The following is a 16384-nucleotide window of genomic DNA, read 5'->3' as shown; positions in this document are numbered from 1 at the left end:
AATTCCAGATGACCCCACTCAGTGGTTTCAGGTAGATGCTAAATAGCATGACAGGAGGAATTGAGGAACCCTGCACTGAAGGCCCCACAAGGCCAAATGATAATCCCCAAGCATCAGCCTCTGAAAACAACCATCTAAGTAGGCTCAGAATTACCATCTGCTGATGGTGTGAGGGATTTACTGGTATCTATTTCGTTTCTATCAGATTATGACTAGTCCCTAACATTCTGCCATGCTTCCTATATTAAACATTAAAAAGGCCTTGGCTAATAATAATAATAATAATAATAATAATAATAATATATTTATACCCCTATCTGGCTGGGTTCCCCAGCCACTCTGGGTGGCTCCCAACAGATTAAAAACAGAATAAAACATCAAACATTAAAACTTCCCTAAACAGGGCTACCTTCAGATGTCTTCTAAAAGTCAGATAGTTGTTTTATTTCCTTGACATCTGAAGGGAGGGTGTTCCACAGGGCAGGCGCCACTACCGAGAAGGCCCTCTGCCTGGTTCCCTGTAACCTCACTTCTTGCAGGGAGGGAACCGTCAGAAGGCCCTCGGCGCTGGACCTCAGTGTAGAATTGCAGATTACAGAGCCCATGATGCAGTGATATAACTGCATATACATAACAACATCTGGTACTCAGAAGCAACCATTCCTGTATATAGTGTGTGTGAGAGAGAGAGAAACAGAGAGAATATTGATGCATATAATATATATGAACTCTATAGCCAAGCTGCTTCGTGGATTTTATTGTCCATATGCTACAAAACATTTGATAATGTTTAATATAGGGTGCATGATAGCACATAATGAGACAGAATAAATCCAACAGGCCAGGCAGATTTTTCACAGAAATGTATTGCTGGGTGAATGGATTTTATTAGAGTTAGAGGTTTGAGAGGGCAAAATATGATAGGATATTATGTAAAGAACAGTTTGATTGAATAAGAATAAAATATGGCTCACCTTTCATTTGGTGGAGAACTACCCTCCTTGCTAAGTGTAGTTTTTATTTTTCAACTTGTGCATATGTGGCAGAACACACCTTTAAAGTCCATTGAAGTATTTGTTGCATGCTTCACACGCATGTATCTAAGCTAGAGTACATCTAGCCTAATGCCCTGCTTCCTTTCCCAATTGCACAGGTTAGATAAAAGGCAGGGCACTTGATTAATTTCTAATCAAAGGGTATTATACATTTATCCACCATGTACTATTGGTTTAACTTGATAACTAGCTAAATACTATTATTGCCCTTTTTCCTGCAATGAGACTGTTCAGTTAATCAAATCCAAAGTGCCAGAAAGTACTTTGATACCTATCATTTTATTCTTCAGCAACAAAAGAAATCTACATATATTGATTTAGCTGTCATCAGCCCTTCCTGCGGTTGGTGCTGGGAGTTATATAAGAAAAAGAGACTAATGGGAAATGCCTTGTTCATATTTGTCAGGTTGCTTTGTGGATCTCAATTGCTGGCTGCAGCCCTGCCACATAGGGCCCATGTAGGGCCACAGAAGTCTGGTGGCCCACAGATTTAGTGCTGTGTTGAGGTTATTTCAAATGCATGTAAAAGTCAGCAGCCAAGAAGGGGGATGAAGAAAGACTAAAACTATGTGGTTGATCGTTACAGAAAGGAATTACTTTGCGCACAAGTCCTACTGAGCTGAGTTTCACAAAATCACTAAGTTAGGGAAATGCATTCTGGTGGCAGATTCCAGAAGCCATTAATTCTGATTTGGGAGAAGACTCTTGGGAAGATGATAAATGATCTAAAAGTTTCTCAAAAACAAACCCCAAACCCCTCTCATGCTGGATCTTGCTTGTGCATTGATCCAGACTGGTGATGTCACCAGCCTATAAGAATTTGCCAGGCTGAATTTTGGAATTTCTCAGTATATCAGGTGAGAGAGATGTTTTTAAACTCTTGTTTTTCGGTTTTTCAAATACATGGAGTCTGATGGCCCTGAATTAATAATGAATATTAGTCCAGTGAAAGAGGAGGTTTCCTGGCATATGATGCCTTCTGTTAGTAGGTGGTTCCACCTTGATGGCTCTGCCATTGTCAGCCTGCTAAATAGTCTAGTAGAACGCCTTCAGTTCTAAAACCCAGTTGCGGACAATTTTATGGGTGTGTGGTTCAACAAGCAAAGAAATTATCCTATGAATAATTGGAGTGTGGATTATATCAACATTTGGGCCAAGGCACTGAACTAGTGCAGTAACACGGTACCACTGCAGTTTGCAGGTTAAAGTACGCAGTATGTTCCCACCCACCCACTCGACAATTCAGCATTTGTTTCCACTCTACAAAATATAACTGTACTGTAATTAGTTTAGTCCCTGTTTGATGCCATATCTATGGGTATGAATGCATGGACAGATGGAGTGTGATTGAACTCACTGGCCTTTCCCTACTGACCTTCCTGTATTCATCTGTAACTCTGAACAGAGCCTGCATAAGCTTCAGGTTGAACATGAAGGTTCTGTCGTGTGGCCAGAAAAAGCAAATGCCCCCTCTACCAATCTGTGTGTATACCAATGTTACGAACACTGTTGATCCCCATCCAAGTCCTGCAATGAGCTTTACCAACCCACCTAACCCCATAAATAGGGTTATTATTACTGTGATATTAAGATGCCTCAAAAATTGCGAGCAATTAAAATTATTAGTAGGATTGGAATGATTAATAGAGAAGATGCAGGAGGTAAAATATTAACATAAGGACCCACAAAGGGGAGGGGGGGAGTCTATGGGGGATTTATGGAATACTCTATTTTTGTTTCGGTTGTTTGGCAATTGTTTGAAAATTTCAATACCTGTAAATGAAATAATTTTAAAAAAAATTGCAAGGGGTTTTGTAACAACTTTTGCAATTCAGAAGTATAACTGATCTATTATTTAGGCCGTGGGATTATAAGCAGAAATATCTAAAAGCAATCACCACCTGCCCAGATCCCAGTACAGCATACCAGTACTATGGCTGGTTCACACATGACAGTGGTGCCCACACAGTACCCTAGTAGACTAGGCTTCTGGCCCAGCTGCATTATGTTGGGGTACCATTTGCCCTTGTCTCTGCATAGGTGGTATAAAGAGACGATTAGAGTTGCATACTCCTATGTAACTTCATTGCACAGAGAAACTATAGTCCAGATACCAACATATAGGAGATACTGAACTCATATAATTATATCAAAATTAACTATTGTCCCATACACCATACTGATTGTGTAGCAAAAATGTCATGTTTGAAGTGGCTGTAGTTTCCAAGAACTTCATAATTAAGATTTCATCTCGAAAGGTGATCACATTGAAAGCCAGCAAGAGCTACAGAGTAGTTCTACACAGGTTTACACAAAAGTAACCTCAGTAGGATGTACTCCAAGAATATACATAGGGTTGCAGCATTAATTAACTTGCTATTTTCCTTTAAAACTTTGCAAACTTATTCAGTTTTTACATGGTGCCCTCAAACGGACACCTTTATTTACTTTGACTACAATCCTATGTACACTTTCTTCAGAGTAAATTTAATTTAATTTAGTGGGGCTTGCATAAAATGGATAAGGTTGGATTGTCATGTTGTGATTAAACTTGGCTTTAAATAGAAATTGCTGTAAACAAAGCCCTGCTTCATTTGGGGCTTACTCAAAGCGTCTCACTGGGATCTCATTCCAGATTTTGTAGTTTAAGCAGAATGAAAAGTCACCCTCTCAATCTCTCAGCATTATAAATATTCCAGACTGAGACTATAGTGTCACAGTCAGATACAGTATTACAAAGCCAAGATCACTATATCCTCATGAAGCATAGAGTCTAAGCCATTTGCCAGTATCCAAATACCCATGCTCCTATCAACATAGAATCAGCTACAGGTCAGTACAGCTCATACCCTAATGTACCAGTGCAATGTTTCTTTAGTATACACACAAATAGGTATGCTAAGTTGAGACACAGATCCCAATAGATATCCAAGTAGAATATATCCATGGAAAATGATGTTCAATCAGGAATCCCACTGTACTTATACATCTGAAGATAAATCTAATTAGTGCCCCACCTCATTAAACAATAAAACATAAATATGTAGACCTAATAACTCAGAAGTAATGGCATCAATGGGATTCACAATGGGAACCTAAATCAAATCAATTCAATTAATGACATTTTATTAATATATGTAACCTGTTAATCTTATAATTTTTCATAATTTTCTTACAGTTTCTTACAAAACATCATGTTTGGTTTAGTATGTCGGTAATAATTTTAATCATAGAAAACTCATTTCTAAATTATTTAATAAATAACATGAATTGTATGATCTAGTCAAGTTAATATCTCTTTTTGTTGTAAATATATTTGCTGATCTGCTTGTCTCAAGTATCAAGCTTAGGGTTCATTCCAAAGCACCTTACCTGAGGGTAAACCTGAATGAATATAAATTAAAAAAATTGCCCAGTAGCACCTTAGAGACCAGCTAAGTTTGTTCTGGGTATAAGGTTTCGTGTGCATGCACAGGAAAGCTTATACCCAGAAGAAACTTAGTTGGTCTCTAAGGTGCTACTGGACAATTTTTTAAATTTGTTTTGACTATGTCAGACCAGAATGGCTACCGACCTGAATCTGAATGAATATAGTTGGACTTACTTAGGAGTAAACATGTCCAGGATTACACTGCAAATGCCTAATTGTGGCCATCCTGCACATATGTGCATAATGCCAATGAATCTTTTCAAGTACTCTCTATGCTATAGATTTATTCCATTTTGTTTACCATCAGTTTTACTAATTTTAGTAGAATATATTTCCATAAGACTCATTGCTGTTTTCTTCCAAGTTACTTGTGCTTAGGAATATTAGTAGACCCTATCAATAATCAATTTATTTGTAAAAACAACAACCAAAAAACCCCCATCCAGGCCATAACAAAACAATATTATGTACATTACTGGTGTAAAACAGAAGATAACAGGGAACATTTCCCAAGTTAACACTTAAAAACGGTCTTGGCAAGCCACTAAAAGGCCCAGTTTTGGCATGTAGCCTTCCTAATTTTCTAGGCCTTTACACAATCAAATTTGCAGGCCTCGCAGTATTATGTTCAATCATATTTCCAAACAGGTAACTCATGATCTGCTCAACAGGGTATTCTGGAATCTTACCCAGAGAGAGGCGCCAACTCATGGGGGCCAAGCACTTTTGGTCTCCCCTAATATTTTTTTGAGAGAGTTCCAAGCCCCTCTCCAGTGTCCCAAAAAATCAGAGGGTGAAGGAGGCTGAGTGCAGAGCCAAGCATGACACAACTTCAGTTCCTGGCTCCTCCTCCTCCTGCCACTGAGGAGAATGTGGGTTAAAGCAGCCTGCATTCAGTTACAGTGGCAGGAGCCACCAGCCATTGAAGCTGCACTGTCGCCATGTTTGGCTCCACCCCAGCTCCTCTTGAACATTGCGCATGCAGCGTCCGCCCCCCCCCCGTCCATCGCCCCCGAAAGCTAACACCTCTGTGCCCAGAAGAGATTGTAACAGGAAATTCTGAGCGGCTGTTTCTGGGGGGCAAAAGAGAAGAAATAGAGCAACATCCTCTGTAAGCCCTGACCAAAACTAGCACACCAGTTGCTCATAGGTAACCCAATTACATTACCCCCTGATAGTCTCCAATAAAATAGTTTGAAGCCTAGAAGTGAGTCTTAGCTAGTTCTCTCAGAACACTTTTCAAGATAAGTGCTCTTGTGTGAGATATGCCATTCATCATGAATAAGCACGCTATAGCAGTACCTATAATTCTATGTCTGTTGAGGAGCTTTCCCTTCCTGCAATTCTGTATGTTTGTAACTTTTCTGGCACATTCATTTTAATCAGGGTTGGCAAACCAGTTCTTAAATTGAGGCCACATTCATCCTTGGCTAACCCTCTAGGGGTCTCATGCCAGTAATAAAGGTAAAGGTAAAGAGACCCCTAACCATTAGGTCCAGTTGTGACCAATTCTGGGGTTGCGGCGCCCATCTCGCTTTATTGGCCAAGGGAGCCAGCGTACAGCTTCCGGGTCATGTGGCCAGCATGACTAAGCCGCTTCTGGCGAACCAGAGCAGCACACGGAAACGCCGTTTACCTTCCCGCCAGAGTGGTACCTATTTATCTACTTGCATGCCAGTAGCAGGGGTGCCAAAAGCAGATGTAGTCACTGCACACTCCTGCACGGGGGGATGTACTCAGGTACACAGCCCCCTGCAACAGATCTGTGCATATCCACTGTGGAGATCTGTGCACATACTCTAAAGATTTGTGTACATCTGCTGAGGAGGGGGTAGATAGAAGGAAGTTAATGATAGAATCCTCAGGTAAAAACACTTAAGGATTGCCATGCAGATTGTGATTTCTAGGCACAGGTCTGGGGGGCTTTCTCGTCTGTCCTGCCACTTTACCCAGGAATACCTGCCGTTTACTGCTAAGTCTTAACAAACGTCAGTCAGGCTTTCTGCGGATTGACACTTGTTCCAATTCAGCAGTAAACAGCGTTTTTTCCTGGGGAAAGCTTCAGGGCAAATGAAAAATACCTCGGATCCATGCCTACAGTAGAAAGCGCAAGTTAGTCGCAAGAATGGATGAGCCCAGAGACGATGCCCAACGGAAGCAAAGAAATGATGTGGCACATCCTAATCAGCGTTGGACCAAAGGAGTAGGTGGGCTTCTGCTGAATCATGTTTTAAAGACATGATTTAAAGACAACCTGTTTATTGAGCATTCATTCTGATTTGTTTGCAGGGAGAGCAGGTGACGTTGCTTCAAAGCAAGTGTTATCCCACACTTTACACTGTTTCCCCATTACTTTTCTTATCACAGTGGGCCTCTTTCGAATGGAAGCTGGTGTGTTGCATAATACGCCCCCAATCAACTGTATTTGTGTAACTTGGTTTTGCCAGTATGTGACAAAATCCCTCTCGCAAATAGAAACAGTCAGGAAGTGCCCTGAGAGTCCCTCAGCAATAAGCTGCGTCCGCCCAGTTGGCATTTGCATACAAAGCTGAGCAGAAGTGCAAACAAATGGATTCCCATTGTCCCACCACATTCAAACATTAAGAAATCCCATAAGAACATAAAAGTAGCCCTACTGGAGGAAACCAATGGTCGATTTGGTTAAACATCCTTCTTCCTACAGAGCTCAGTCAGTCACCTCCCAGGAAGACCACAACAGGGCTTGAAAACAATAGCCTTCTCCTTAAGAACCCCTGTTCGGTGGCATAAACATGGAGGTTTGTTTGTTTATTATTTTACAGGATCTGTTCATTTTCTATGCCTTAAAAGGGGAGCTGTCAAGATCCAAACCGGTCTCAGTTGTCTTTTAATTCTATGGGGTTGGTCAGGGACTGAGAAGCACAACGCCTGGTTCTGCAACTGCTCCCTTTGTCTTAATTCCACAAGGTTCCCTAGTCTCTCTTCTCTATCATCACAGGTCAATATTGCCCCTCTTTTTCTCTTCCACATCCCACAAGTCTCTCACCCCTCCCCTCTATTTTTACTGGCTCCCCCTCCCTCCCCCCTTTATATTCCTGTTAGCTGAGAGCCAGCATGGTGTAGTGGTTAAGAGCGGTAGTCTCGTAATCTGGTGAACCGGGTTCGCGTCTCCGCTCCTCCACATGCAGCTGCTGGGTGACCTTGGGCTAGTCACACTTCTCTGAAGTCTCTCAGCCCCACTCACCTCGCAGAGTGTTTGTTGTGGGAGAGGAAGGGAAAGGAGATTGTTAGCCGCTTTGAGACTCCTTCGGGTAGTGATAAAGCGAGATATCAAATCCAAACTCATTATGGCATCAAGAGCACATGAGGCTTTAACTTTCCCCGTAAATCACCCACAGAAGTAGTATGGCTGGGAAGTAGTATGGGGAAAAAGCTCTTAACCACTTACTGCCTGCTTTCTCACATCAAAACTCTGTCAAAACTCTTTACACCTTATGATTGCCTTAAGCAAGATAACTAGTGGACAACCAAATCTACAACTAGCATACAAATCAAATCTTGAAACCACTGGTTCAGAACTTGCCATCTTAACTTTTTCACAGTGGGGGACTAGGAGATGAATCTCTCCCAAGTCAGTCCAGAGAACAATGGTTGTGAGGTGACTGATAAATGCAATATATTTATTTATTTAGAAAGTTTGTCTTCCACGGTTTCTTTTTTGAGGACATTGCCTAGCAACTAACAATCCATATTGTTACATACAGGTAAAGAACTGGGGTTCCTGTAATGCTGATTCAGCTGACAGTGGACCTGATTTGGGGCTAGTGGTGATTCATCTGATCTTTACCCCCGTACATCTTGTGTCTTCTAGCCATGGTGTTAATTATGGTTTTGTGGGATTCTGCCATACCAGAATATGGGCTTTCCCTGACTCCATAGTGGTGTTCCTTCCCTTTCCTTCTGCTGCACAAATCATTTTCATTTCCTCATCTCAATATTGATTCCCGTTTTAACCTTTGGCTTTCCTTCTGCTCTGCATGGCTGATTCAGCAGCCTATTTCTACACCCCTAAGCATGCAATCTTATTTGAATGATGTAAAATGTCTTCAACCCAAGCAAAGCTTTGAAAAGTACTGTCTGTTTGTAGAAATTGCAATAGAAATATTTTATTTACCTTTTCAGTTGTTTATGGTTCAGCATCTTATTTTCCCCTTAAACTTTACATCTATAGAAAAATTATGTGCTGATACAACTTTATGGTAATGAACTACCTATCTTTTTTCTGCTTAGAGAATTTGACAGTCTTAATACGCCATCTATATATCAGATAAAATCAATGATTATCTTTTGTCTCTGTGAACCATCAGTTCAGTCTTTCATTCTCCCCTCTGAGCACAGGCTATTGAAAAGTTCTTCATTTCTTTCCCTCAGTAACAACTGCAAAATCTATTCATGCTTTCTCTACCTGTTGCTAAAATCCTTGCCCATATCCTGGTAATCTTCTTGCCTTGCTATTACAGTTGCTTTTTCGTTGGCATTATCCTTCTTCTGGGTCAGTCCAGAATCCCTGCAACAAAATCCTCCCCACTTTTTGATGATTTGATCATCTCACATCTCCTTAAGGCTGTGACTTGGCTTCCTAATACCTTCTAGATCAGCTTCAAAAGCCCCATCCTTATATGTGAGGCACTCAAGTACCATGCGATAGGACGATATTTCTTATTTCCTTTTTCCTTACTGAATAATTTCCATCCCTGGTCTCCTACATGTATGATCAAAATCAAGTCAAAGCTGCTGTTTCAAATGTCTTGGTCACTTCGTTTAAAAGACATGATGTGACCTTACTGAATGGTGTTTAATCCTTAACAGGATTAAAGTACTCTTGCCTAAATTGTGCAATGTCTTCAATGGGATCAAGAGCAGTGATCTTCCTCTACTAAATCCCAGCTCATTTTGTGACTTTCCCCTCAAAATCTCCACTCCAATGCATTTTGTATTTGCCTTGATTTACCAATGGTTCTAAAGCACTACACTAAGGTATGGTTACGTGGTACACATTTGGTACACATCACCCTATGACTTATTAGCTGGCACACTGAATGCCCACTTCTTTAAGAAGGTCCTTTTGCCTTTTATAAGTTTGATGGCCATATCACCCACAGTGTTATTGGAATGAGAGGAAGATGTAGGGCCAAACCACATATGAGGCAAGGTCAGGCAATTGCCTCAAGAGGCAGGATCCACAGGGGCACCAGATCCTGATGTAGATCTTTATTGCCCCCTCGTTCCTGATGTAGATCTTCACTTACCCCTTCTTCCTTGGCAAGGAGGGGGATGCCATTTTGTGGTTCACCTGAGGTGCCAAAATGTCTTGTGCTGGCCCAGGGCAGATGTGTTGTTTGCTTGAGTAGCACTCGTTATGTTTTCCCTTCTAGTATGTCTGAGGCTAGAAACATAGATAAGGTATAGAGAACTCACCGCACTGCCACTTTAATTGTGCTGTGAGTTCTGTTTTCATATTACGTCTATCTCTAAAATACTAGTGAATCGAAATGTTGATAATATATCAACATTGCCTCTTCCTCCTTGCTCGCCTGCTGATATTGCTTCCTCCTCCAGCTGGGAAGCTTCCACAGCTTCCTTCTCGAGCACTCAGCCTTTGCATTTGAACCACAGGAGCTCTCATCAGAGATCCCTCCGTCTTCAGCCATTGCATGTTAGTTATGGAGAGTCTGTTTACTTGAGCTCCAATGCCACTTGTATTTTGGGGGGGACATGAATTGCAGTTTGTTTGTCTTTGCATAAGTCATGTCTAGGTTCCACCACCACAGGCCTACATCACAATTTGGGTATGACATAATTCAGCCCAGCTCTGCAGCGAATGCTGCCTGGCTAGTGGTGATTTCAGCTTCTGGTGGAGCTATTGCAGGACAAACTCACAACAAAACTAAACTAAAACCCCACAGCTGCAATCCAGGCAAAGTAAAAAGGTTGAGACAATTCAATTATGCATGCCAGAGGCTTATTCTAACAATGATGTGAATCTGCACTTGCAACGTTTTTTTATCCCACTATCTGAGCTATTAGGCTTCCAAACTGCAAAAATTGAGTCTTAGGTCAATCATACACCACATTTGAGTATTTGAGGAAGAGTGGCAGATTGTGTGTCAAAGGAGAAGTTGCTATGTGTTTTGGCTATAACTGTCTTTTTACAGAGTGAGTCCCTTCAAGCTCCATCTTCTCTTACCTGAAAATGCCCTCTTGGAGAACAGTTGCTTCCCACCCTGGTTATGTTTGCAGGGTTTGCCTGTTTTCTGGGTTTGATGGTTATTTGGGGCCAGTCTTTTCTCCATTTTGACTCTGCCCTTGGAGGTGCACTCCATTGTCTCTAGAAACAGACAGAGGCCAACAACAGCATCTGGGTCTAAATGTCAAGGCACTGATGGGTGGGTAACCCATTGCAGTTCTACTTTTTCTACCACTTTTTCTACTTTTTCTAACCATCCAGTGCCTGAGCATTTTACCTGTGTTTACTGATGGTGCACATCAAAAAAATTGGTCCCAGTATTCTTTTCAGTGTGCCAATCCTGGGATATTTGCATAAAATATAGGTATATACTATTAAAAGTTTCATCCTATTGCCTTTTTTGCACTAACTTGGATTTTGTTAACATTTCTTCACCAATTCATCAGTGCAGCAAACAATAGCAAGAAATTGTTTTCATGTGAACACAGGCACATCTTAATTAGTTCATTATTATAAGTAGTTTTCCATAGTTCTGAGTAATTAAAAAAAATAAAAACCTAGAAAGGCTTTCAGTTTAAAATGCCTTTGTAGCAAGCAGTGCTTTCAAGATCATTCTTACAGATTTGGATCCTCAATATGTTACCATAAAGTGCTTCTGAAAGGACTTGTCTGTTGACCACTTCCTCAGTTCATAGGTTTATTCTCTCTTTTCCCACTGTCACAATCTCTTAACTCAGCCCAAAGTGAGGTGAGGAGAACATAATTCATTCTGTCAGTAGCCCTGGAGAATGCTGTTGGAAGCAGTGCCTGTATGAATGGGGGTACATATCACTGATCTTATCATTCTTTCTCCTGAAAATAAAATTTGTGGGGGAAATGTAATCTAGTTAATCTAATACCAAGTTAATAAATGAGTCGTGAACTGAGATAATGAATGTGATCTCTTCCTCCCCCTACCTCCCTTTTAATACTATAGAAGGGAGCAGTTTGCTACTTAATGAAAAGTTGCCCTCTAGGTCAGTCTCAGATTTGTCAGCTTGTTAGCAAAGGAAGTTCCACTCGGCAGAATTGCTGCTGGTTAGTCTGGTGGAGGGAAAGCTTGGATCTTTAAAACATCTCACACACACACACACACACACACACCCCTGAGATAATTCTGAATTACATAGAAGTTTACACCCAGTGCTGCAGAACATAGGAACACTGCAAAATGGAATTGCACGGCAGCCCTGGAATTTGAAAAAAAACAACGAGATTTAACTGAAGCATTTTCCAGTTCTGAAAAGTGTGTTTAATGTAAAAAGAAAGAAAGACAGAAAGAGTCTCTTGACTGGAGGGTAAACCACAGCCTTAAAGAGCTGGAAAGCCATAATTAAATCATCCATTGATTCTGAAAATGTGTGCTAGATGAGAGTCTAAAAAAATAATAAAAATGTGTTGCGGGAGGAGGGGTGGAGAAGCAAAGAGCAGTCACACCAGTGGCATCGCCATGACAACCATGCTATAGTCGGGCCTACAGGACTTTTCCTGCCAAAAGTGAGGGAGATCACTGTCCCACTGGGTAGCTTTGTCCTGTGATGGCATGTTACATGGCACAGTGGCATTATACACTACGACAGGACATGGCAGGGAAAGTGAGAAGCGGTCGCAGAGCCTAACTTCTTTTGACACAAGCCCCAACTGACACGGCTTGAGCTAATAATGTCATGCCACTTTGTGGGTCCGGTGAACTCCTTCTCCCGCCTCCATTGTTCAGCAAATGCTGCATGCGGCTTTGCAAAGGGGTACTTTGCCCACTTTATTTTTGTATCCTGACACGGGTGGGATATGTAAAGAGAGAGAGAAAGAGAGGGAGGGAGGGAGAGAGAGAGAAGAGGAAGGAAGAATGGACGGGCCACATTAGGTTGGGGGGGGGAATAAAATCTCAGCTATATGAACTTGCTGCCTTCAAGCTTTAATATTTGTGATTAACAAGAAGAGCAGAAAAACGGAGTAGACTTAGAAATCCAGAGAAAAGTTATTAAACTAGATAGTTGCCAGGATTTGAATGAACTCAGACATGTTTCTGTTTAGGATTTGTTTGGGGTTTTGTTTTTTGGAGGTAAAACTCTCTAGGCTGTAAAATGGTGAATTCCTAAAGATACTAGGAGTTGAGCTTTCTATAAATTATGTAAGTCTGACAATGTTTTTAAGTAATTAGGCAAGTAAAAAAAAATAATAATAAAATTCTTGGCTTTTGCCCACAAGAGGGCAGTATACTTTTTGTTGTTGTTTTGTCCTGCCTAGCTTTCTTCTGCCTTGCTAGAAGGACATTTCCTCTGGTGAAGAAATCTTCCTAGCTAAATCAACATCATTCATTGCCTGGCTGTGACGATGTACATTAATTACCTGCGAAATATTACGACTAGCATGTAATGTTGCCGTTGTTACGCTAACATCAGTGCAGTTCTTGTCCTTTTCCTGTTGTGGGTTTGCAAATTCAGAGACTTGGGTCATTTGTTGTTGATACTGAAGATATCCAGGAGCTGATGGCTGGGGAGGGGATTGCAGGGTCTGGTATGATCAGGCATCTTCCAAGAAACTCAAACCAGTAGGGAGTTCAACTCTAAACCCTGGAGTCTCTGCTGCTAATCTGCCTTACTGTTGCCTGCCCTCATCCCCTTACAGAGGAATGAGGTGGGGTAATAAATCTCTACACACACCCTTGTCATCTCCCTTGGGTAGGTGGTCAGATTTGCCCATGGAAAAGCAAGTGAATGGACAAAAGCAACAATGGCAAAGACAAGGAGGCGAACTCACAGAAAGAATATTGTCCAAAAGACACCACCTCCCACCCCAAACCTGGAACTGGCACTGGGTGACCTAGAAACAAGCACATTTATGCTTGTGATTAATAGCATTTTCAACACAAAAGCAGGAGAACGCTATTGCACTCATTTCGTGCTTGTGGGCTTCCTATCTGGTTGGCCATTGGAAAAATCATACTTGACTATATAGGCCTTTGGAAGGGGTTTTTTTTTTTTATCTCTGGCAAATGTTCAGTGAAAGAGGCTTTATGGAATTTCCACTGTAAGCACAACTGGGCAAATGCCAAGGTTTCTGATGATGTAGGCTTTTATGTCTCCCAAACAAGTTACTCAAACAACTCTCTTGTTTCTTTTAGGTGTCCCACACCTGGTTGTGATGGCTCTGGGCATATTACCGGAAATTATGCTTCACATCGAAGGTATGTAAAATGTTGAGCTCTTTATCACAGTGATTTCCATTTCATGGGTCGACTTGGTCTTGGTCTTGAATCACAAGGCCCACCAGCAAAGGGCGTTGGGGAGCTGTGCTTGTCAAGTATCTTCAGTTACTGCACTCAGTGTGTATTCACAACAGATCCAGCCAACAACTAAGTCCATTGTAAAAATGAGTAAGTCTCAAAACAAATCGATACTCAGGTACAAACAACTCATTATATTGAAAACTGGTAATGGCAACATTAAATAAAAAGTTACAATTCATTTATAGACTCAAAACAAACACCACAGCAAAATTCAGCCACATCAAATGCACAGACAAATTAAGGTGCCAGTATAATAGGGTTCAAAAGTCCCAAAGCAATTGGAATGATTGTTTCAAGCATGTGACTGTTGTCACATGGAGTTCGGCCTCACACAAAAGAAATATTGCTACAGGTGCCTATCTCCCTACTTATTACTTCAGATACTTCTTTGTGAACTTCCTGGTTTTTGTTTGTCTTTTGAAAAAATTATATTTCAACCTGCATTTTCAACCGGATCTTTGAGACAGCTCACAAAAAAAGCACACCTAAATGTCAATATAAAAGCACCATCACAAATTTGTAAAAGGGGCACATGGTTACGGTTGAATTATTACCAGTTTTCAGGCTTAAAAAAATGATGATGATGATGATAGCCACCCTCCTAAAACAAACTGACAAACAATGAGAGTCTCTAGCATTGTGGGATTTCAGAACCATAACTATTCACAACTGAGATGGAGCAAGAGGATTACATCAGTTCCTCCTTTCACCTGCAGCCCCCTGCATCACTCCCACATTATTCCAGAGTGTTCCCCAAAACTCTGGGCAATATTTTCAGGGGGCTTCAGTGGAAATCAACATCTCCCACCTTTGCTTCTTGCCAACAGGAGGGTCCTTTCATTTGACTTATGCTCACAGAGTCTCAGAGTCCAAGCCATGGCTTCTTAGGAAGTTTCATTTTAGACATAACATTTGAAACAGACAGATCACTTCTTGCTGTAGCATTACCGGTTTTGGTTTAATGCAGTTCTTGACACAATCTACCATATATGCTAAAATGCCCGGAACTTTATGGAAATTGTTTTCTTATTACTTGATATTTCAGCTAGTCCATATTTATTCACATCCACATCAGCTGGTCCATACACAAGCTGCTCCAATCCATATCATGTAAATAACCTTAAAATGTGCTTACATTGATTGTGTCTGGTTACTGGTAAGTTAAGCACATGCCAATATCCATAGGAAGGTAGAAAGGATTACGTTCACAGGTAGAAAGGATTATGCTATGATTCCCAGCACCCTTAACAAACTACAGTTCAGAAGATTTTTTAGGAGAAGCCATGTGGTTTAAATGTACAGTGTGTACGCAGCCCTTGTTGCTAATCTCATTCTAAAATAATGTATCAGTGACCAAGGCTGTTTGCACACCGTACACTGAAAGCACACAAACCCCAAATCTTGTAAACTGTGGTTTGTTAAAGGTGCTGGGAATTGTAGTTCTGTGAGCAACAAACTACAGCTTTCAGCATTCTTGCGGGGCTGGGTGGGTGCTTTAAGTGTATTGTGTGCATGCAGCTTAGGAGAAGTTACAAGAAGCAAACATGATCAGGTGGGAGGTGACTTGGGCCTCCAGGAATCCTGATTTATTTTGTTCAAAAACCCTCCTTTAGAATCAGGTTACCAAGGAGATTCAGTTTCCAAGTCCCAGTTACTAAAAGGCCTCTCATAAACTAAAGTCAGGACTACACATGACATGCACCATGGGCCTATGGCTAAAACCTCTATCCCTGTGTCAAATTCTCTTCCTTGTGTGATTTGTAGATATATACTTATCATATGTCATGACAGCATTATGTTCTAAGTTTCTTCATTCCCAGTCCACCTCATTCATTGGTGGCGGCAGCAAGAAAGTTTGCAAATGTGATGATATTGTATTCCTACACAAAGGGGTGGGGGGAAGCTTTGATGCAAATGTTCCTTTCTGCAGCAGCCCTATAAATGGGGCTGGCGGCAGACTTCACGGGTTCCTTGGCATGGTGTCACCAAAGAACGCCACTCACCCACCACAACCAGAACAGGACTTGTCTATAGTCCTGGTCCCATTGGGATTCTAGATGTTAAACATCATAAAGTTCTGTGGTTCCCTATACCTATAAAATAGATCTGTAAGAATTTATAGGCATAGGGCTGGTTCATTTGGATTAATTAAACATGGTGGGTGACGACCACAACTGCAGCACTGAAACTGCTCTGGGGGCCCAGCAAGAAGAGTGATGAACAAGGGAAGACCAATGGGAAACCTTCTGAGCCAACTGGGTCCTTGACCAGTGCCTGGTCTAGCTCACCTCTGGCACCAGGTCTGCATACGCTTCATATAATGTCCGGTTCCTAACCCTTTCTAA

General features: G+C 41.3%; 2 protein-coding genes across 18 annotated transcripts in view; one reads left to right on the top strand and one right to left on the bottom strand.

Moving 5' to 3' along the window:
- The window catches only part of TRAPPC12 (trafficking protein particle complex subunit 12), a 651202-nt gene that overhangs the window by 598213 nt on the left and 36605 nt on the right, over positions 1-16384 (bottom strand). The gene's annotated exons all lie outside the window — the stretch shown is intronic.
- The window catches only part of MYT1L (myelin transcription factor 1 like), a 282484-nt gene that overhangs the window by 249687 nt on the left and 16413 nt on the right, over positions 1-16384 (top strand). For all 17 annotated transcript variants that reach the window (XM_080998943.1, XM_080998949.1, XM_080998953.1 and 14 more), the window contains one exon: positions 13875-13937. In XM_080998943.1, the coding sequence (XP_080855069.1) occupies positions 13875-13937 (63 nt within the window). The remainder of the gene's footprint in view (positions 1-13874; positions 13938-16384) is intronic.

The sequence above is a fragment of the Podarcis pityusensis genome (genome assembly GCF_964106645.2).
Source record: "Podarcis pityusensis genome assembly, chromosome: 3".
Lineage (NCBI taxonomy): Eukaryota > Metazoa > Chordata > Lepidosauria > Squamata > Lacertidae > Podarcis > Podarcis pityusensis.
The sequence above is the reverse complement of the archived record's forward strand: the minus strand, read 5'-3'. Positions and strand labels throughout refer to the sequence as shown.